The sequence below is a fragment of the Oryza brachyantha genome, chromosome 8 (assembly GCF_000231095.2).
Source record: "Oryza brachyantha chromosome 8, ObraRS2, whole genome shotgun sequence".
NCBI lineage: Eukaryota > Viridiplantae > Streptophyta > Magnoliopsida > Poales > Poaceae > Oryza > Oryza brachyantha.
The window spans coordinates 12457510-12478009 of record NC_023170.2 but is presented as its reverse complement, the minus strand read 5'-3'; the positions used below and the strand labels follow the sequence as shown (position 1 = coordinate 12478009).

At 43.3% G+C, this 20500-nt stretch overlaps 3 protein-coding genes and 1 long non-coding RNA gene across 7 annotated transcripts; 2 read left to right on the top strand and 2 right to left on the bottom strand.

Annotated features, from left to right (window-relative positions):
• The first annotated feature begins 508 nt into the window (after positions 1–508).
• On the top strand, positions 509–4821 carry LOC102710610 (THO complex subunit 4D-like). 2 transcript variants are annotated; one of them, XM_040526818.1, is made up of 7 exons: positions 509–650; positions 769–1019; positions 2015–2149; positions 2245–2313; positions 2829–3019; positions 3658–3714; positions 4213–4821. In XM_040526818.1, exons 2-7 carry the CDS (start codon positions 837–839, stop codon positions 4421–4423), a joined length of 846 nt encoding a protein of 281 aa, XP_040382752.1. In that variant the 5' UTR covers positions 509–650; positions 769–836; the 3' UTR covers positions 4424–4821. The 2 variants fall into 2 exon arrangements, with proteins under 2 accessions (XP_040382752.1, XP_015696094.1); XM_015840608.2 differs by lacking the exons at positions 509–650; positions 769–1019 and adding an exon at positions 1043–1829.
• A 5527-nt stretch (positions 4822–10348) lies between these two features.
• Positions 10349–11125, bottom strand: LOC102710322 (probable histone H2A.3). The gene is made up of 2 exons (XM_006659352.3): positions 10843–11125; positions 10349–10756 (listed from the first exon to the last, which is right to left on the bottom strand). The coding sequence occupies exons 1-2, from the start codon at positions 11029–11031 to the stop codon at positions 10541–10543; spliced, it is 405 nt and encodes a 134-aa protein (XP_006659415.2). The 5' UTR covers positions 11032–11125; the 3' UTR covers positions 10349–10540.
• Positions 11126–13896: 2771 nt separating this feature from the next.
• LOC107304813 lies at positions 13897–17217 on the bottom strand. Of its 3 annotated transcripts, none has more exons than XR_001550862.2 (3): positions 17035–17217; positions 14268–14347; positions 13897–14165 (listed from the first exon to the last, which is right to left on the bottom strand). It is a non-coding gene; the product is annotated as an uncharacterized LOC107304813 (long non-coding RNA). The 3 variants fall into 3 exon arrangements; XR_001550861.2 differs by lacking the exon at positions 17035–17217 and adding an exon at positions 16269–16392; XR_001550863.2 differs by lacking the exon at positions 17035–17217 and adding an exon at positions 16269–16392 and having other exon boundaries at positions 13897–14161.
• Positions 17218–17757: 540 nt separating this feature from the next.
• LOC121055206 (probable inactive receptor kinase RLK902) lies at positions 17758–20098 on the top strand. The gene is made up of 2 exons (XM_040527164.1): positions 17758–19081; positions 19196–20098. Exons 1-2 carry the CDS (start codon positions 17758–17760, stop codon positions 19822–19824), a joined length of 1953 nt encoding a protein of 650 aa, XP_040383098.1. The 3' UTR covers positions 19825–20098.
• The last annotated feature ends 402 nt before the right edge of the window (positions 20099–20500 follow it).

The following is a 20500-nucleotide window of genomic DNA, read 5'->3' as shown; positions in this document are numbered from 1 at the left end:
AGAGATATGGACATATGCTCGTATGAATGCATGGGGAAGAGAGTGAGATGGCCGGAACTCTCGCCGACAGAAGCTGCACGTGTAGGACGGTGTTGACCACACATAGCCATCGAGCTACCCCGCTACGTCGTGTGTGAACTTCTGCTCCTCCATGCGCCGATGGCCAGCCGGATCTAACTGTGGCGCCACAGGCTACGACCCACATAGCTCATAAGCGCTCGACCATGGCGGCGGTGTCCATGGCCCATTATTTTTATCTCCGTGGCACATGCACTGTGCTGGTTGTTTTTTTAGAAAAATTCGCTAGCAAACAGCATCTCGGTCTGAATTGGGCCTACAGGGCCGTTTCTGTACTGTGGGCCGTTTTGCAGGGCTGGCCAAGCCCGTTTGCTCATCTCTCTACTTCAGCCGTGCTGGGCCGTGGGCCCGTAGTCGCTTCGGGCCGGGCTACAGAACAATAGAAAGCCCACACGTGAGCCTCTCTCTCTCTCTCTCTCACCGACTCATTCATTGCTCCCCTCCCTCCTCTTCTCCTCCTCGCGACTTCGCCGCGCCGCCGCCGCCGCCCGAGCAGCGCCGGATCCCCACCCACGGGAGCAGCGGCGCCGGCCTCCGGCGCCCTCCTCCTCCCGCCGCATCCCCTCCCGCCGGTGAGTGGCGCATCCCCTCTCTCTACGACTCTACCCGCGCCTCGCTTTTGCCCTAACCCTAACCGTCGTCGTCCCTGGATGTAACGGGAGCTGCTGTCGTCTTCTTGTTGTGGCGCAGGTCGTGATTTTGGTTGTTGGGGGAGGACTCTCCTCTGTCTCCGTGTTGGCTGAAGCAAGTTTTGGATAATGGCGTATTATGCCAGGAGGGGTGGAGATAGGGTTAGTGGTGGCCGTATTCAAGGAGGTGGTGGAGGAGGAGGTGGTGGTGGGAGAGGTGGATATGTCCAGCGAGGAAGATCAGGGGTGCCTCCTCGAGGGCCTCTCGGGCTTGGGGTTAACTCCCGGCCATCAGCGCGCACTATCGCTAAGGCAAGGCCACCAAAACTGTTTGACTGACTGACGCTATGTTTTTGTTCATGGTCAGATTTCTCAATATGTTAAAAAAAATGAATGGAGAGAGCATCTCTAAGGTTTTTATATTGTGGAGGGGCAGAAGTTGTCACTAATGGAGCCTCTGTTGAGTTGGATTGGCTAGAGCATCTCTCTATCATGTGGAGGGAAAGAGAGAAGTAACTTTGCTTTTGATCTTCTTTTCTGAAAAGAAAAGGCAGGATCTCTGCCGATCAATTAAGAAGGAAATGTGAATACAGGGAGCTGCCCCGACTAGGGTGACAATCCAGAATTGCAATTTGATGTTCCTCGAGAACTCAAGGGAGCCAATGCCACAGATCTAGAAATGCTCTCCTCCTTTGCTGTTAGTATCTTGTTGAAAAAAGTGTCTGGCTAGATCATTTCTAAGGTTTCATTTGGAGTGTCATAAGTAACTCTGGTGGATACATCTAGTGGGACCTTTGAAGGACAACAATTTCTCTTCGAACATATGGATTGAAGTAACTGGAAAAAGGAAGTTTGTGGTATTCTTGCAATTGTATAAAACACTGCACAATATTTTATCTGGGATAAAATACTGCAGAGGTTTCAGAGTACTGTACCTTGATTCTTAACTACTAAGCTAAGGTTCATGTGGTACCAAAGGAGGAATTTTCATTTATCCTTGTGCTATACCTGGAACAAAAGGCACCTCTCATCTGACAGCTCTGGGATCTTCTATGGTGAAGTGCTTCTAGGCTGTCTCCAGAGAAATGCTCTAGCCATTTATCTACTCGGCTTGTGATATTGGTGGAACTCTCTTCCTCTCCGTTTTTAACCTAATGCAGTATTTTCATTATCGAGCTGCTTATTTGTGCTCTACCATAAGGATTGATATTACTAATGATAGTTGGTGTGATCACACAGAACAGTTTGACGTGATAGGCTTCTATGACAACACATTTTCTCACATGCTGGATGTTTGGTATTTTCAGTCTTTCAGCAGAACCAAAGACATGACCTGGAGACCTGATCTGTTTAGTGATAGTATGGCTGCTAGTGGAATTGAAACTGGTACGAAATTGTACATTTCAAACTTGGACTATAGGGTTTCCAACGAGGATATAAAGGTATGTCAAATAAATTAAATTTATGGAGCATTCCTTTCAGTTTTCTGGTTTAATATAAAGTTGTTAGGCTAACAAATTTTCATTTTGCTTTGTAGGAGCTGTTTTCAGAAGTTGGTCACTTGAAACGCTTTGCTGTTCACTTTGATGGTTATGGGCGCCCAAATGTTCGTATTTTTTTATTATATTTACTTGTAGAATATAGTTTTATTTCAGTTGTGTCAGTTTTCTTCATCTGTAAAAACCCATTTAGTTTGCTCTAGATGATCACATTCAAAGTATAATATACCTTTTCTTATGGGTGGGAAATTCCAGTGCACAAAAAAAATTCTTGCAGACTCTTTACAAAAACTGATGTGGCAAAATTTGGTTGCATGTTGACTTTCAATAACTACCAATTGACTAGGTCAAATGGTTAAGATCTTTGTTTGTAGGAGTTTAGGGAGAAAATTTTAAGTGCGTATAGCATTACTCATATAATGTCCACAGGCTTTCGTACTAATTATCAGCCTTACCAAATTACCACCATATAAACAGTATCCATTGTGGTCTTATTCTGCAAAAAGAAAAGAATAAATGACCTTTTGGGATCTCTGAACACTCCTCTTTTGCTACCTAGTAACTACCATTATGCTGTTTGATTGTTGTATTAATATTTTTTTTCAAATAAAATATTCTTCAGGGCACAGCAGAGGTGGTGTTTACTAGGAGAAGTGATGCAATTGCTGCATTGAAACGCTATAATAATGTTCTACTTGATGGCAAAGCTATGAAGATCGAAGTTATTGGAACTGACTTAGGTTTGCCTATGACACCTCGCATAAATGTGGTTGGGGCTTCTAATGGCAGACCTACAAGAACAGTTGTCATGACGTGAGTAATCCTTCCATTTCTATCTATCTCAATATCTAATTTAGTTTTCAAGGACAAAAAAGGCTTACTTGGAAACTAGGCTGGATAACCCATCGCAATGTGTTCTGCATTAGTCCCAAGTTAATAATGGGCTATCAGAATTACTAGCAGATAAACTCTTATAATGGGCTATCAGAATTTCTAGCAGATAAACTTTTTTTTTTAGCTAGCAATTTTGCATCTTACAAACAACTTCTGTTCATATGTTACTTCTGACACTGATAATTTGTTTGTTTAGTTCTAATATTTGTAAGTAAACTTGCTGTTGGTGCAGTATATGTGCATATTAACTTGCTATTGCCAATATGAGCTGTTCACATGGCATATTCTAGTGTCGTAATAAATATGTTAATGAGCAAGCCATATTTAGGCAGAACTATAGTTTGAAAATGGATTAATATTTAAATATGTTTCATCACTTTCTTCTGCAGTTTTGCACCAGGGTCAACAGATAACTTCTGAAATCTAATTCCTGTTTGAACATGTGCTTTGTTGGGGCTTTTGTTATTTTCATTTTTTTTTGAACCTTCAAAGCAATATATGTATGGATTAATATACTTTATTTTTCTATACATCTCAATAAAATAAATGTGTTTCAGGCCTGAAATTGGCCAGCGTGGTGGTTCCAGCAGCAGACCAATAAGTGGTCCTATAGTGTAAGACTTCTCACCATATAATTTTCTTTGGATGTTTAATTTTTATTCTATTACTTATCTGATAGAAAATAGAAACCAGTCTTCACTTGGTTAGTTTTTAAAGTATCATGATCTACAGTGAAGTTGTCGTTTGGTTATTACTGTAAGCAATTCCTTGATTTTTTAAAAAATATAAAAAGCATGTAGTTTGCAGAGTTCCAATGTGGGAGACTTACATTTTACTAATTTCTAGCATAAATTAAGTCATGTTTCCACCTGTTCCTGCTATAAGTTTCCTAGTTTAGTCATGAATACTGTCTCTGATACATACAAATCAGAATATTTTTTTAGTAGTTATCTTGTCTTTTATAGTGGTTTTGGTGGTTGGTGACAATTGGATCTTGCCTGTGGTTTTACCTAAGTTGACAGAACCAAACTGTCAAATACTACAAAAGTTATGAACTTAACAGAAGTTTTTTTGATATTTGTGCTGATCGGTTGCCTGACTTTATATTCCAGTAATAGATATAACCGTGGTGGTTTCCAAGCTGGCCGTGGTCGAGGCCGTGGTAGAGGTCGTGCCCCATTCCAGTCCCAGTTCCAGGTCCGTGGCAGGGGCCGTGGTCAATTCCAGAGCCGTGGTCGTGGAAGGAAGCAAGCTGGGAAGACTGCAGATGAGCTGGACAAAGACCTGGAAACTTATCATGCTGAGGCAATGAAGACCGACTGATTGCTGCTGCAAGCCTATTGGCGGTGGCCATTTTGTCAGCACTACTCTTTGCATCTATTGTAAGGTTTATCTTATGATAGGTTATGCCTGATTGAGCTGTAGTACTCCTGGAAGAAGCAGAGAACTTTCTGCTTTGGTTTGCAAAAACACAAGTCCGCCTGTAGCAGTTTGAGAGAAAGGCGCAACTGTGGTGTGCGTAGTGATCATCTGGAATTTACAGCCGTAGGTGTTAATCTTTTCTGTACTGGTTGCTCTTGAGATTGTCGTGTTAAGTTGCCTAAACAAAAGTAAATCCAGGGATTTTATGACTTATTATCATCCGTAGAAGTCACGTAGTTTAGTCTATATTATCCAAATCTTAAATGCCCTTTAACGGCAATTGTTCCTTTTATTAGGTAACTTCTGTGATTTTTCTTCTCCAGTGTCGATGCTGACTTCTAATCTGGATTCTGGTAGATGAGATCTTTCACTAGTCTGCCTTGTCGGCAACACCAAGCAAAAAAATATTCACTGTGTAAGTATATAGGAACGACACGATTCATCGGTTTGTCATCCATCCATCCAATGGTTAGCATGACATAATCCATGTTTTCTGGTCCAGTCTGCTGTCTATGGATTATACAAAGTTTCGGTGGCTAATCCAGTTATCCACCCTCTTCGCTTCATCAGTTTTCTAATGTGAGCTCTGCATCCTTATCTGGAGCTATTCCAGCCAAGGAAGGATCAAAGAGAAACCAGCACAATGCAACATGCCAATTAATCAAGCAGCTCAGTTGCAAACTGTATTTACAGCACAAGGAAGAAAGAGAGAGCACATCAAGTAGTGCAACCTGATTGCCAATCCATGGATGAAGATCACATGAACTGAAAGTCTGAAAAAAGGCACTGAACTCCCTCCATATTTACACGACATTGATCAAGTCAAAATGAATGTCTACCCTCCTCAGTCTCCAACGGAGATGGCCTGACCGGCTCGGCGCAGCGGCGACGGCGAGGGAGGCCTCGCCGGCTCACGGAAGCCGCCGGCGGCGGTGGCGGGCCTCATCTCCAGCAGCTGCAGCCTCTGGAGAAGCTCCCTGGACTTCTCATCCTCCTGCTTGATCTTCCTGACCTGGATGTGGATCAGCACCTCTTGCTTCAGCCTGACCACACCCCTGCTCTCACCTTGCTCCATCATCTCCTCCTCCATGGTATTACCAAGCATCAACAATCTTGCCATGTGCTCATAGCTACTTCCAATGCATTAGCCACTGGTGTCACAGCATATATATGCAAGAGAAAGATAGCTAGAGAGAGAGAGAAGATGAGGGAGAAAGTGAGAGGTGGCAAGGACCTGGGGTGTGTTGCTTGTGGGGATTATATTTTGTAGGGAAGATTTGGTGGGTGAGAAATGTGACATGCTTGTGAACAGTTGGGAGAGAGGCCCCTTTCAACTGTTTGGAAAGAAACCTTTGAGGCCAACCATCTCCACTGATCCAAGAGTGACATGCCAAAAAGAAAATGTTTTCACCCTCTTGAAAAATTGTTGTTAGGAGTGGATTAGTTCCATGCATGGTTTGAATTAGTGTCCTCTTCAACCAGACAAAATTGTTATCACATTCTTAATCAACAATGTCTTGTGAGGAAAACAATGTACTCCACCTGTTGGATTAATTAATTAATTAGACCTTCTCTTGATTTGGAAAACAAACATAAAAAATGATAGATGAATTCTTACAATCTACAAGGACTAAAAACAGGACAAACTGTTGCGTGGATTGCTCTTCAAAAAAAACGCAATTAGCAGAAAACAGATGGTTGCCAAGTCATTTTCGTTCGTCGGGTGCGTGGAAGAAACGACCAGGTACGCGATCGTACACAAACGCATGGTTCAGATGGACATTTCGAAATTGAAACATGACCATCTCAGCGAGATATTCATTTAAGCGTCTCGAGAGGGGCACGAATTTTTTTTTTTTAAAAAAAATTGATGGCTAAACTATACTAACAATTACACCTGTCCCATGAAGTTTTCTCCCATCCTTGGACAGTAGGAGACCTTTATATCTACTCTTTTGAAATTTTTCTTTAATTTTTGGGAAGTATAGGCATGTAGTGTTTCCAAGCTCCTCTTGATTCACACTATCAGTTATATGAATTCCTAAAGACAAGAAACTTTTTCACATCATCATCTATTATTATTTTTTGTTTTGATCGGTTCAGTCGGTTTTAAATTTTTACCAACCAAGTGATGGGTGATATATTTGATTTTTTTATTTTTTAAACTTTTTTCAATAAATAATTTTATTACTAAACTTTGAGATAAAATATGTTTACCATATAAACATTTTGACCACGCTATCAACATTGGCGTGACAAGACAATGTTGTCACACAAAGTATTTGACATGATAGTCTTATCACACAACCGACACTGGTGTGATAGCTTTATCTTACTACATCGGTGACACTAGTGTGGCAAGTCTATCACCCCAACCAGCTTGCGTGACAGCGTTGTTTTACCACGTCACTAACACTGGCGTGGCTAAAAGGTTCATACAGTGAAAATATTTTCTCTTGAGGTTTAGTAATAAAATTATTTATTAAAAAGTTTTTAAAAAAATCCATATATATACGTCCAGTGTGTTCATGGAAATTACCCTGCATGTAGTTTCATCCAACCTATTTGGTTTCAAATCTTATATTTAGTACGGTATCAAGCTATCTGTATTTACTACCGTTAGGAGCGTAAATATCCATTTGGTTGTTGATGTGTGATTGTCGATGTGGCAAATTATACATGCATGTGATCTGATTGACAAATAAGCAAAATAAAAGAAAATGGTGAAACCCAACCTATCATAGTCCACTTCCATAGAGGACGGGGAAGAGGATAGAGGACGAGAGACAAAGTAGAGAAGTGGCAGCCATCGATGACATATTTTTGCTTCTGCATACTTATAAGCTAAAATATTGAATCTTTAACCTTAAATTTAGAGTTGATTTTAGGGGTTTTTTCACCGTAGTTTATTTCTCAATCTTAACTTTTAGGTCGCTAAAAATATGTATATAAAAGTTTTATTCAAAATTTATTTTTAATTTACAAATATGCCCCCTTATCTGCGTGCACATTGGTTGCCATGCCAGGTCCTGGAGAGTTTTAGTGGCATGATAAATTTGATTTGTTTCTTGTAAGTTTATGGATCTGATTAATACCCGTTTACAAGTTTAATGTTTAACAAATAAATTTTATTTTCTCCTATTCATAAAATTAACCATTATTTTCATATATTACTTCATGAATATTGTATAACATAATTATAATTATATAAGTATAATAGTTAATATAATCCCTATATCAATAAATAAATAATACACATACAGATATTACTGAGGGCCTGTTCGTTTGCCCTGGTTAGATAACTTATCTTCTCGTTTTCCGCGTGCACGCTTCCCGAACTGCTAAACTGTGTATTTTTGCAAAAACTTTCTATAGAAAAGTTATTTTAAAAAATCATATTAATCAATTTTATATTTTTTAAATAATTAATAATTAATTAATTATATACTAATCTATTACTATATGTTTTCTGTGTGAGGATAAGTTAACTTACCCCACAAGCCAAACACGGCCTAAGTCGGCTTTAGTACTTTGTCTATGCACATTCTATAAATTGACGTCAGTCCCGATTAATTTTGCAACCAGTGTCTCCTCTTCTTTTGACCATTTGTGGTTTGAGCACATCCATCTACCGCTCTACTTCAATCTCAGCAACATTCCAAAATTCAACCACAAAAATAACCACCAAGTGAAATTACAGACCTTGTACATACAACTTTTTAGCACTAATTAGTCAATTACCAACTCTTCAATGACATCAATAGGCATAAACTTATGCAGCCTTTTTTTTCTGATGAACTGAATCTTATGATGCCTTGACACATTGGCAAAAGCATAGTTACAACATACTTGATACTTTTTGGATGAATGTATATATATGGGGGTTAGCTTCCAACCTTTCACCTAATGCAAGATTAAGACAACTCCAACAGCTGCATGCTGCATGCATGCTGAGTATCACTAGATGGAAGCGGCAAAGCAACAGCAAGCTGCAGTTTTCCCACTAATTAAGCATATGGAAATGCAGCAACTGGTTGAATGTATGCAGCCATCCACTCTAACCATCTCTTTTAATCTCCAACCACCGGATAACACATATAAGGTCTATTCGGAGAGCTTTAGATTTTGAGAAATAGTTGCTTGGTAGCCGGTTTTTGAGAATCTAAAAGAGCTCATTAACCCAACTTCTCTAGCTTCTAGATTCTTAGTTCATTTTCCAGAATCCGTAACTACGTATTCTCCGAAGTTGTAGACCGTTTAGGGCAGTTTCTGGCAGAATCAGTTTTTAGAAAAAACAACAGCTGAGAGAAGCTGCCCAAACAGGCCCAAAGTATAAGCCGACATCAGAAGTTGATCGTTAATTTTTAATTTCTGCTTTCACTTCGGTTCGATCGCGTCATATGAGTGATTAAGCCGGCAGTAGTAATTAATCTCATGTTAATGTAAGTGTTTTATATCAGAGTACGTTTGGTAGTGTATAAGTGACATCTTGCCGAAATATATAGAGAGTATTTTGGCATTGTCAACAAACAAAGCTGACGCAACACAGTGGAACATAATCTAGAAGGTTGGGGAGATTATTTAAAGTGAAATCTGGCATTTTGTCACTGGAAGTTCATTTCTACTATAAATTGTTGAGAAAAATGGTTAAAGTGAAATCTGACGTTAGGTTCATGCAGTTCTTTTCTTCCTTTTTTTTACTTGGTAGACAAAAAACTCAAGGCTTTATTTTAGGGATGATTGGATGGATTATTGACGTAGTGATGAATCAAATATTATATATTATAAAGTTAGGAAATAGTTTTGAACAAGTTATCAAGAAACGGTCACGTATAGAAAATCATACTTTTGAATAACTTGCGTTGAACTTTATGGTACAACCGTACAATATACTTGCAATATATATTGTCAGTATAAATAAGGACACACTTTTGACTTTACCATGATATTAAGAAATGTATTTTAATAATAAGATGATTTAGCTTCAATTCAACCATGAAAATTGATCCACGATCACAACAGACAACAACACTTGAGTATTTGGCCCAGCAGTAAAATAGAAAAACTAATTTACCCTTTTAATGTTATATTGTAAGTATTTTAAGTTGATAGTTAAATTAATCTACAAAGTTCCATCATTTGTGCTGATAGTATATTATATTACCGTATAGTACTGGCCGTTCTGAGAGCACTGGCCTTTTATTGAGCTTCTGGTGTGATTTTATACAAAAAAAATTATATCATAGTTATATTCGAAATCAAGTTAAGTGATACATTTGTACACTTACATATGTATATCATATATTTAGCCATGCTGTTTGTTCGTTCGTTAGGCTGCGATGAGGCAATACAATAGGCCAAATGCCCTGACGCCGGATTCATATCCATGTGGACCATATATCTGCATCATGCAGCTGCTTTTAAATTCGTTTTCAAAAATTTTCCCCCCTTTCCTCTCTCCCGCCGTTTCTTTCTCCACGGAGATTTTTCGCCTTCCCGCCATCACGCCGTTTGAAATCACACGAATTTCGCCTCCCGCGCAAAGCCATCCCCAAAAAAATCCAAACATGAATTCCTCAACTCTTGAAACCGATCCAGCAGCAGCGGCTTACCTTATGCTGCTTGAACGAACTCAGCCTAAATCACACATCACTGACAATTCGTGGCAACCGAACGAGCCTACAAAAAATTTTCCAACCATAAACCACACGAATTATGCTGGATTTTCAGGCAGCTCACGAGCAATACGGCCAAGAACATTGCCGACGATTCAGAGATGAAAAGCTCATGATTTGATGAATAATACGAGAGATTCCAACAAAATTCATCGAAAATGTGATGCTTTTATATAAAGTACTTCAATAAAATACAGAGCAACTGATCCATCTGTCCACTACGATTCTACGAACACACAAACAGAGCAGCTAATGAGACTGATTTTTTTTCCCCACGGTTAAGCAGCCTAGTCTAATCCTCCGCCGGCGCCGGCGCCGGAAGAGTCGGGATGTGTCTGTCTGTCTAGTCCTCGTCGCCGGCCGCGGCCTTGGCGCTGCCGCCGGCCTTCTTGGGGAGGAGCAGGTTGTGGATGTTGGGCATGACGCCGCCATTGGCGATGGTGACGGCGCCGAGCAGGCGGGAGAGCTCCTCGTCGTTGCGGACGGCGAGCTGGATGTGCCGCGGCACGATGCGGGTCTTCTTGTTGTCCCTCGCCGCGTTCCCGGCGAGCTCCAGAACCTAATCACACACAGAAGATCGAACGATGAGTCCAAATCCCTCGACGAAATCGAACCGCAATTCTCTCCCCCAAACACGGTACGCACCTCGGCGGCGAGGTACTCGAGGACGGCGGCGAGGTAGACGGGGGCGCCGGCGCCGACCCTCTCGGCGTACTTGCCGGCCTTGAGGAACCGGGCGATCCTGCCGACGGGGAACTGCAGCCCGGCCTTGGAGCTCCGCGACGTGGCCTTCTTGGCGGCGGCCGAGCCGATGGCCTTCCCTCTCCCGGCCATCGAATCAGCTAGGGTTTCTGTCTGACGGGATCCGCCGGGGCGTCGAGGCGCAGAAGGCTGGAGGCGGCGAATGCGGCGGCGGCGGCGACGGCGAGGCGAGCGGTGGAGTGGGTGGTGGATTGGGGAGGGGGAGTATATAGGAGGCGGCGGCCAATGAGGCGCGAGTACGCGGATCGGTGACGTGGCGGGGAGGGCGCGGGGGGATCGGGGCTCTGTCCTGGCCGTCGGATGGCGAGGATCGGTGACGTGGCGGGGAGCGCGTGGGGGTGGGGGCTGCCTCCTGGCCGTCCGATGGGGATCGAGAGCAGGGGAGCGTAGCGATAGGATAACAGCGTGTCAGATTTTTGCGTGTAGTTATTATTATTTTCTTTGCCTTGCAAATGAGACCAAAAAGAGGATCATTTCTATACAAAGATTGGTGCATAAATTTCGTTGAACCTAGGAGACAAGACACAAGTTGTCTAGATAACTGTACATATAAGGTTTTATCTCCATAAAACTCATTCCATCACTCTCTTCATTAATACATTATTATATCATCAAAAATGTCTACGTGTTACCTTATTTATTGCCTATGAAACTTTCACTGAGACTGGCCTAAGGCCGCGTTCGGCTGGCACGGTAAGTTAACTTAACTCTCTCGTTTTTCGCGCGTACACTTCTCGAACTGCTACACGGTGTATATTTTGCAAAAAAAATTATAGGAAAATTGTTTTAAAAATTCATATTAATATATTTTATATTTTATAAATAATTAGCTAATCATGTACTAATTTATTACTATATTTTTCTCGTCGGAGTAAGTTAACTTATCACCCTTCAAAAGATCACGGCCTAAAATGAACTACATAAGCTGAGATGGATTTTTGCTGCTTCGCAACCCCACTCCACCTAAAAAACCCACTAACCTCTAATTTATAGATGTAGTTGCGTGAAACTGTCACTCAACTATCCATGACCCCTAAAACCACCTGGGTATTATTGTTAACCTATTTGTGAGTAATTTTACAACTGACCAAGTTAATCAAACAATTATGAGCTATACATGAGATAGCTCACGCTAGAGTGGAAGTTTGAGTATGGATGGCATTTTCTCCCTTGGGGCCAGGGACGGACCAAAAAGTTCCCCTCGGGGACCCGAAATGCAATACCCCAGGCAGATTTGGCCCAATAGGCTCAATTACTTGTACCATTGTTGACGCTAAAACTCGAGTTTCAACGTGTCATATACAAAGACATTGGATATTGTTTTCTTATCAAAAGCATCAAGTAAAAAGAATGAGGTAGTGTTGTGTTTATGGTCATTTTTACAAATTAATTATGTATACACTACAAAATAACATGTTATTCTATTTTATAGGTTATCAACGATCCAAAATATACATGTGTTCTAATGTGTTGGTAGATGATGGATTAAACTAAGTTTATAACGATTGTTTAATGATACAAATGAATAAACTAGGTATTAGAAAGTTGATAACTTGTTTTAAAAATATATAAGAAATGTTTTTTATAAAATTGATAGAACCTAAAATTGATGAAACATCTGATAGATGAAGACTAAAAATTGATGATAGTGATAGTTTTTGCGAAAATTCATATTGTTTATGACCCTTGAAAGCTTCTTAGTGATAATCCAGCGGCAATAGTAAGAAATAACACACACACATACGAGTGGATTATGTTCATGAGTAGTTTTATTAAAAGATTATTTAAAAATACAAATGACTAGCATAAAGCATGTAAAAGTGGGAGCTCCACATAATATATTATAGTCATGTAATAGTTTAACCATTGCAAGTTATGACTAATTGTCACCGGAGGAAAAGACAAATATTTAGCCTAACTATTGATTAAGGATGTATATAAAACATACCTTAGAACTTAGGAGCGGGATGGTCTAACAAAATCCCCCTTTTCTTCTATTCCCTCTGTCCCATAATAAGTTTATTTCTCATTTTTTGGATACAATCTTTAACTCTTCGTCTTATTTGAATTTTTTGTGATTAATATTTTTATTATTATTAGATTATAAAACATGAATAATACTTTACGCGTGATTTTTTAAAGTTTTTTTTATAATTTTTTCAAATAAGACAGATGGTCAAACGTTGGACAAAGAAATCAAAAAATGAAGTTTTTATGGGATGGAGGTAGTATTAATAAAATGGGAAAGCTCGAATTTATAAATAGTAAAACAAACATCGCCAGAACAAATTATTATGGGCCTAAAATGTTTGGAACTATTGGACTGTTTGGGCACTAGCTAAAGTAAAAATTCCAAGTGTGGGTGTAGTTTAGTTTACATGCTTCAACCGTAAAATCAGGTATATTGCCTCCCTCACCTCTTGAAACTGGTTTATTTTGTCTCATCTGCATGTTAGAGGCTGGTTTCATGCTAGGTGGAGCCTATGTGACATGTTAACCTGATTTTCATCTAATGTAGCATCTAGGTGACATCATAGCAAGTAAAAATAAAAATAAAATTAAAAAACATTGGGTCCCATGTGTCAATGACCTCCTCCATTCCTCTATCCATGTATCCTTGAGATTGGTGAAAGGTAGACTTAGGTAATGAGCTGGCTCGACTCGGCTCGGATCGACTTGTTATAGCTTGGTAGGATAACGAGCTGGCTCGTTATAAGCAACGAGCTAAAACATCAGCTTGACTCGGCTCATTAAAAGCTTGAGCCAACTCGTTTGGCTTATGAGCTATGCTTGAGGCGGTTGGTATTCTTGTCATTTTGTGGCTGTGGCGTAGTTGTGTCTGTGGGTTGTGGCTGCTGGTGCATACAACACATTACAATACAACCGTGAACCATCATAGCACATACAAAATAACAACACATTTTTATCCATCAATATTATAAAAAACAATAAAATAGAGACTCGTACTAGTAGTCTGGCATACAAGAACAGCATAACAACACATGCGAATGATTAAAATTTAGGTGCATTGTCCAAGTGCACGCTAGTACATATAAGTTAATAGTAGAATTACACATGGTTCAAGTTATCAAGTTCCATCTTCCAATATTTCCATGCAAACACACATAAAAGACATGGTTAGTTCACACTTCTCCATAGCAAGTTGGCAACCACTTCACACCTCAATGGCTCAATACTTGAACTTCCTTGTTGAACAATAACGATACAACAAAGAACACTATGTTAACAAGATGATAAGAAACAGGAAAAAAAAAGAATGTGCAAGGTGGGCATATGCACCTCTGTACCTCATTAGCTACTAACCGCTAGCCACCACACAATTTGGGAATTCAATAGACTCGACATCATCATCATCATCATCTCCAACCTACATATAGAAAAAATATTAGCATGCTACAAGATAAACAAAGTTGAACTGCAAGTTATATACTTGTATAATTATATATGAATCCATACGCCAACAAGAGGCTGACTATTGTCATTTTGAGAGCCCCTTATCCAACTAGATGTACACACTAATGCATGAACTGCGGATGGCTTTAAGGAACTTCTATAGTTATCAATAACTCGACCTGCATTACTGAGTGTGCACTCTGATGAAACGCTGCTCACTGGAATAGCCAAGAACCTCTTTGCCAATCTATACACAATAGGAAATCTATGGCAATTCATGTTCCAATATCTTAGTAAGTTGAAATGCTTGTTATCTATGGCCTCATTTGGTTCATCTAAATAAATTAGCAGCTGAGATTTTGAACTTTCTATAACACTAGATTGCAAAAAATGATTGAAAACCACTTGCAATAGAAGCCATTGTGCTAGTTGTGTCAAGTGAAGATGAGGTTGATTGCTTGTTGCCCATGTCGTTAGGATTTTGCCGATTCAGCACCTCATACTTTATAGAGCTTTTTCAACTCTTTAGTGATTTCATTTATCTCAATTTCACACCTAGTTGGGTCAGAAATCTATACAAAACACTTATTTAATGTGCCTCATCTTGAATCTAGGGTAAAGAATTGTAGCAATAACCATAACATTATTCTTGTCCTCCCAATATTTACTAAATTTGTTCAACATAGCAGTAGCCATAGTCATCAAATATGTATCTCTAAATTGTTGTGCCCCAATCAATTCTCTCTTAACTTTCACTATGTAAGGATAGAAACAATTGACAGTTGGATAAATTGGCCCAGAAAATGCATTAGTGGCCTCTGCCACTGTTCACATTATTGGCCTAATTTTTTTCAAACAATATCCTCTCTAAATCTAAAGGTTTCCAAACATAATTGGTGTCTACTTATTTATAATGAGCAAATGCATCCTTATAGTCAATGCATGTATCTAGCATTTTATAAGTTGAATTCCATCTTGTTTTTACACCCAAAGATAGTCCCCTTCCCACTTTGATAAAATAATTGTTGTACACTTCTACAAACTTATACATGCGGGATGGAGACCTCTTAAAGTATTTCACGGTGTTCCTTAGGCAAGTTATCAAGTTATCTATTGGTTGGAGGCCATCATTAACAACCAAATTGACTATGTGAGTAGCACAACGAATATGAAAGTAACCAATCAAATATTGAATTCCTTCTTGCAAAAAGCTTTGCCTTCAAATTTGTAACAACAGTATCATTATTTGTAGCATTATCAAGAGTTTATTGTTGTGACCTTATCTTCTATTTTCCATTCTACCATACAGTAGAAAACAACCTGAGCTATGATAATACCAGTCTGAGGAGGATCGACTTCAATAAAGTTCGAGACACGACATTGCAAAACCCAATTCTCATCTATATAGTGTGCCACCGAACACATGTATTGAAGGTTTTGATTACAGGTCCATACAGTGGTTAAACTTATTAATTTTGCCTCTTTCAAACTCTTCCTGAGCTGTTTTTTTTTCATATTCATAAACTTTGATGCATTCATTTTTTATAACTTCCTACCAATCCTTTCATAGTTGCCATTCGTCCATTTCATCAAGATATTAAACCATTTATGCTCTACCATCCTAAATGAATACTCATGAACAATTATCATCTTGACAATCAATTCTCTAGTGTGATCATGATCATATTAAGTAGGATTAACAATAAGAAAATTGCATCATCTCAATCAAAGTTCAATATACCTTGTGCTTTAGCCTTTGCTAACTTGTTCTGATATTGTGTACACTTGTCTAGGTGTCGTTTTAGAGTTGTAATAGCACCACTTGTCTAGGTGTCATTTTAGAGTTGTAATAGCACCACCTGGACAGTACACATAACTTCTATGGCAGAACTTACACTTTCTCTCCATGACACCTCTCTCCTTCTTGGATGGGACATTGACAACCTTGAAATATTTCCAACAGCTAGCTCTTTTGCCTCTTGTTATCTTGCACTTGAGAGATAATGTAATTCCAACATTTTTTCCCTCCCGTCTTTGTCTTCTCAGCCTTTGACATACCATCATCAACCTCCTCGGCTCCCTAACTTCCACTTCTGCTATCAATTCTAGGTAGGCTTTCAGACATATCATCCCTCTTGTCAAAGTTGTTATCTTCTTCTTCTTCTAATCTGACTAGTAGATCATAGTTGAGGTATGCAAAATGGACTTTCTCAATAGCTAAATCTTGCCCCGCATTTCTTAATTACTCAATCTACTCCAACATATAAGACATAAATACCACTAACATAAAAGACCAACAAATACTTATAAACACCTTTTATTTACATTATCTTGGTGAATATATGCAATGCGATTGGGTGTTTTAATGGTAAAAAATATAAATAAATTAAATTCAGAGGATAGATATTGTTAGTTAATACATATTTGCAAGCATAATTTATATCACAAGATAGAAAAAGTTTTATTTTATATTTTAGAATGATGAGAGTAATGGACTAATTCGAAAGTGGTATGTTAGGTATAAACCATATATTTAGGACAATGGTTTCATGGACCGAACCCTAGTACGATAGCTTGGCACGAAAGAAAGCACGGCCGTACGGGGGTTGGGCTAGCGCCTCGCTAGCTACCACGGCCCGGCACGGAATAACTTATTCTCACATTTTTAGTTTGGCAGGGATCTCCGTCGTTATCCTAAGATAACAAGAATTCTTTTTTCCGAAGATAACGCCGACGCCAATGCCTGGATCTGCGTCCTTGATGCGGATGGAGAAGGCCCCCTCAGTGTCCTCCCGGCGGAAGGCGGAAGGCGGCGGCGGCCCCACCGAGGAGCTGGTGGTGGCCGTGGAAGACCGGTTGGCGGAGGACGTACGTAGTAGGCGTCGGCGGCGATGGTGTGGTACCGGAGGTCGAGGGCGAGGGACAGGCAAGAGCTGCGGCGACGGCGAGAAGGTGCTCCGCTCCGCCTGCGCAGCCGTCGCGCGGAGGTAGACGACGACGACGGCCCACCACCACGGCCACGATGACTTGGGCTATACAGCCCGGCCCAAGTTCAACGTCTAGTTGGGCCGGCCGGCGGCATTGACGGCTTCTTCTCTATCCCCGCCGCGCGCTGCCGTCCAGACCTCACCCGCGACGTCGTCGTCGTCGTCGATCCCGATGCTGAGCTCTAGCTGTGTATGGCGATCGATCGAGCTGGACAACTCGCACGCAGTAGTACTTTCCGCCAGTCCGCCATCGCTGCCTTTGCCGCCTCTTCCAAATGGAGAAACCAAGGCTCTCGCGCGTCACCGTCTGACCTGACCTCCGCCCGCCCCCGCCTGGTCGCGCCATAAAACCCTTACCCGCCACACCATCCTCCGCCTCCCGCCCTGCCGCCGCGCCATGGCGTCCGCGCGTTGCCTTCTGCATCTGGTGGTGGTGGTGCTGATCGCCGCGGCGGCGGCGGAGGCGGCGGACCTTGCGAGCGACCGCGCGGCGCTGCTGGCGCTGCGGGACGCGGTGGGGCGGCACCTACCGTGGGACCCCTCCGCGCCCACGCCGTGCGGCGGCGCGTGGCGCGGCGTCGGATGCTCGCCCGCCGGCGACCGCGTCACCGAGCTCCGCCTGCCTGGGAAGAGTTTGAGCCGAGAGATACCCGTGGGCACGGTCGGCAACCTCACTGCGCTGCAGACGCTTTCGCTCCGGCAGAACGCGATATCCGGCGGGATCCCGGTGGACATCGGCGGCTGCGTCCAGCTCCGGTCGCTGAACCTATCTGGGAACCGACTCACCGGCGAATTGCCGGAGGGGTTGTTCTCGCTGGCGCTGCTCGAAAAGGTTGACCTCTCCCGGAACCGTCTCGCCGGCGGCGTGTCGCCGGAGTTCAGCAGGCTCGCGAACATGATCACGCTGAACCTCGATCGCAACGACTTCAATGGGACGCTTCCCGCCAACCTGACGCTGCCGAGTCTCAAGCAGCTCAACGTGTCGTACAATGACCAGCTCGGTGGCGCCGTGCCGGCGTCGCTAGCCGGGATGCCGGCGAGCGCCTTCCTCGGAACGGCTCTCTGCGGCGGTCCGCTCGCCCCGTGCGCCAACCCCGCGCCGCCGCCATCTCCTCCACCGTCGTCAAGCAAGGGCGGAAAGCTCTCCCGTGGAGCCATTGTCGGGATCATCCTCGCGGCCGTCGCCGTGCTCATCGTCGTGCTCACCGTGGGGTTCTTGATGTGCTTCCGGCGCCGAGCAACGGCGGCTAGGAGCAGCACCACCGAGGCGGCTGCCCCGGACGTGCACGAGGGCACAGAGCCGATCACAGTGACCGTGGCGAGGACGGACCGGGATGCCGCCGTTAAGCGGTCGCACACGCCGACGGCGGCGGCGGCGGCGATGATGACAGGCGAAGGCAACAAGCTGGTGTTCCTGGGCAGCGCGCCGGAGCGGCCGTACGACCTGGACACGCTGCTGCGTGCGTCCGCCGAGGTGATCGGCAAGGGCGGCACGGGCACGACGTACCGCGCCACGCTCGACGGCGGCGAGCCCACGCTCGCCGTCAAGCGGCTCCGCGAGGTGCACCTCTCCGAGCGCGAGTTCCGCGACCGGGTCGCCGCCCTCGGCGCGCTCCGTCACGACAACCTGCCCCGCCTCATTGCCTACTTCTACAGCGGGGAGGAGAAGCTCCTCGTCTACGACTTCGTCGGCACCGGCAGCCTCGCCTCCCTCCTCCACGGTTCGCCCACATCATACTATCACCTCTCCTTCTCATTTCTCTTCGCATCATGCACTCATCAGCCATGTCGTCTTCTCCATGGATGCCGGTGTTGACGTCGTTCTGTTGGTCCAGGTGGCGGCGCGAGGCTGGACTTCGCGGCGCGGGCGCGTATCGCGCTGGCGGTGGCGCGCGGCGTGGCGTTCATCCACGGCGGAGGGGCCAGGTCGTCGCACGGCGACATCAAGTCGTCCAACGTTGTGGTCACGGCGGCGCGGGACGGCGCCTACGTGACCGACTACGGGCTAGCCCAGCTCGTCGGCGGCGCGGCGGCGGCGCCGCAGCCGAAGCGTGGCGCGGGGTACCGCGCGCCGGAGGTGGTCGACGCGCGCGGCTTGTCGAAGAGCGCCGACGTGTACAGCTTCGGCGTGCTGCTGCTCGAGCTGCTCAGCGGGCGGCCGCCGCTCGACGCGCTGCCCGACGGCGCCGGCGCCGGCGAAGGCGTGGACCTGCCGCGGTGGATGCGGTCGGTGGTGCAGGAGGAGTGGACGTCGGAGGTGTTCGACGCCGCCATCGCCAGCGAGCCGCACGTCGAGGGGGAGATGATGCGGCTGCTGCAGCTGGGCATGGAGTGCACCGAGCACCACCCCGACCGGCGGCCGGCGATGGCCGAGGTGGAGGCCAGGATCGAGCGCATCGTCGAGGACACGTGCCGTAAGGCCGACTTCAGCAGCACGGACGGCAGCCGGAGCGCGTCGGCGTGACCGGCGGCGAGCCGGCCGGCGTCCACGGTTCGCCTCGACTTCTTTCAGTAAGGAGACATCGAAAAAATTTGTTATTTTTCCATTTCATACCTGTTCTTGGCTGCCGATTCCGCACTGTCATAAGCTTGTACCGTTGGTGCTAAATTGTTCATTTTATTATTCTCTAATTTCCTGAGCATTTGGATTCTTTCTCAACATGTGAATGCAATAAAGTTGGTAATGTAAATTTAATGGAATAATTGTGCTTTTGACCCTGTTTTGAAGTCTAAACACCAATTTGATCCCAACATCAACTTTGTTTATGTTCACCCTGCTTTTAGATTAAACCGTGCTTTCTCAAAAGTTAACCGTGCTTTCTCAAAAGTTTTGTTATTTGATCATAATTTCTCAAAGTTTTTTGCTTATGTGCAAAATAGTGATAAATTTGTTAAGGTTCAATTATAATGGTCAAAAACTAAAATCTGTGACAAAAGTAAAATAAGCAAGGGCACAAATACTTTTTTCCACGATTTTAACACCGTTAGCTTGGCTTCACACAATAGGGTTGGACGACCGCTGCATTTTTTTTTTTGAAAAAACAGTGTCTAGTAAGGAAAGATGATAAAACATGGTCCAATTAAGAGTTATCCTTTAAAATAGCCAAATAGGGTGAAAGAAACTAATTTCCCAAAATTTA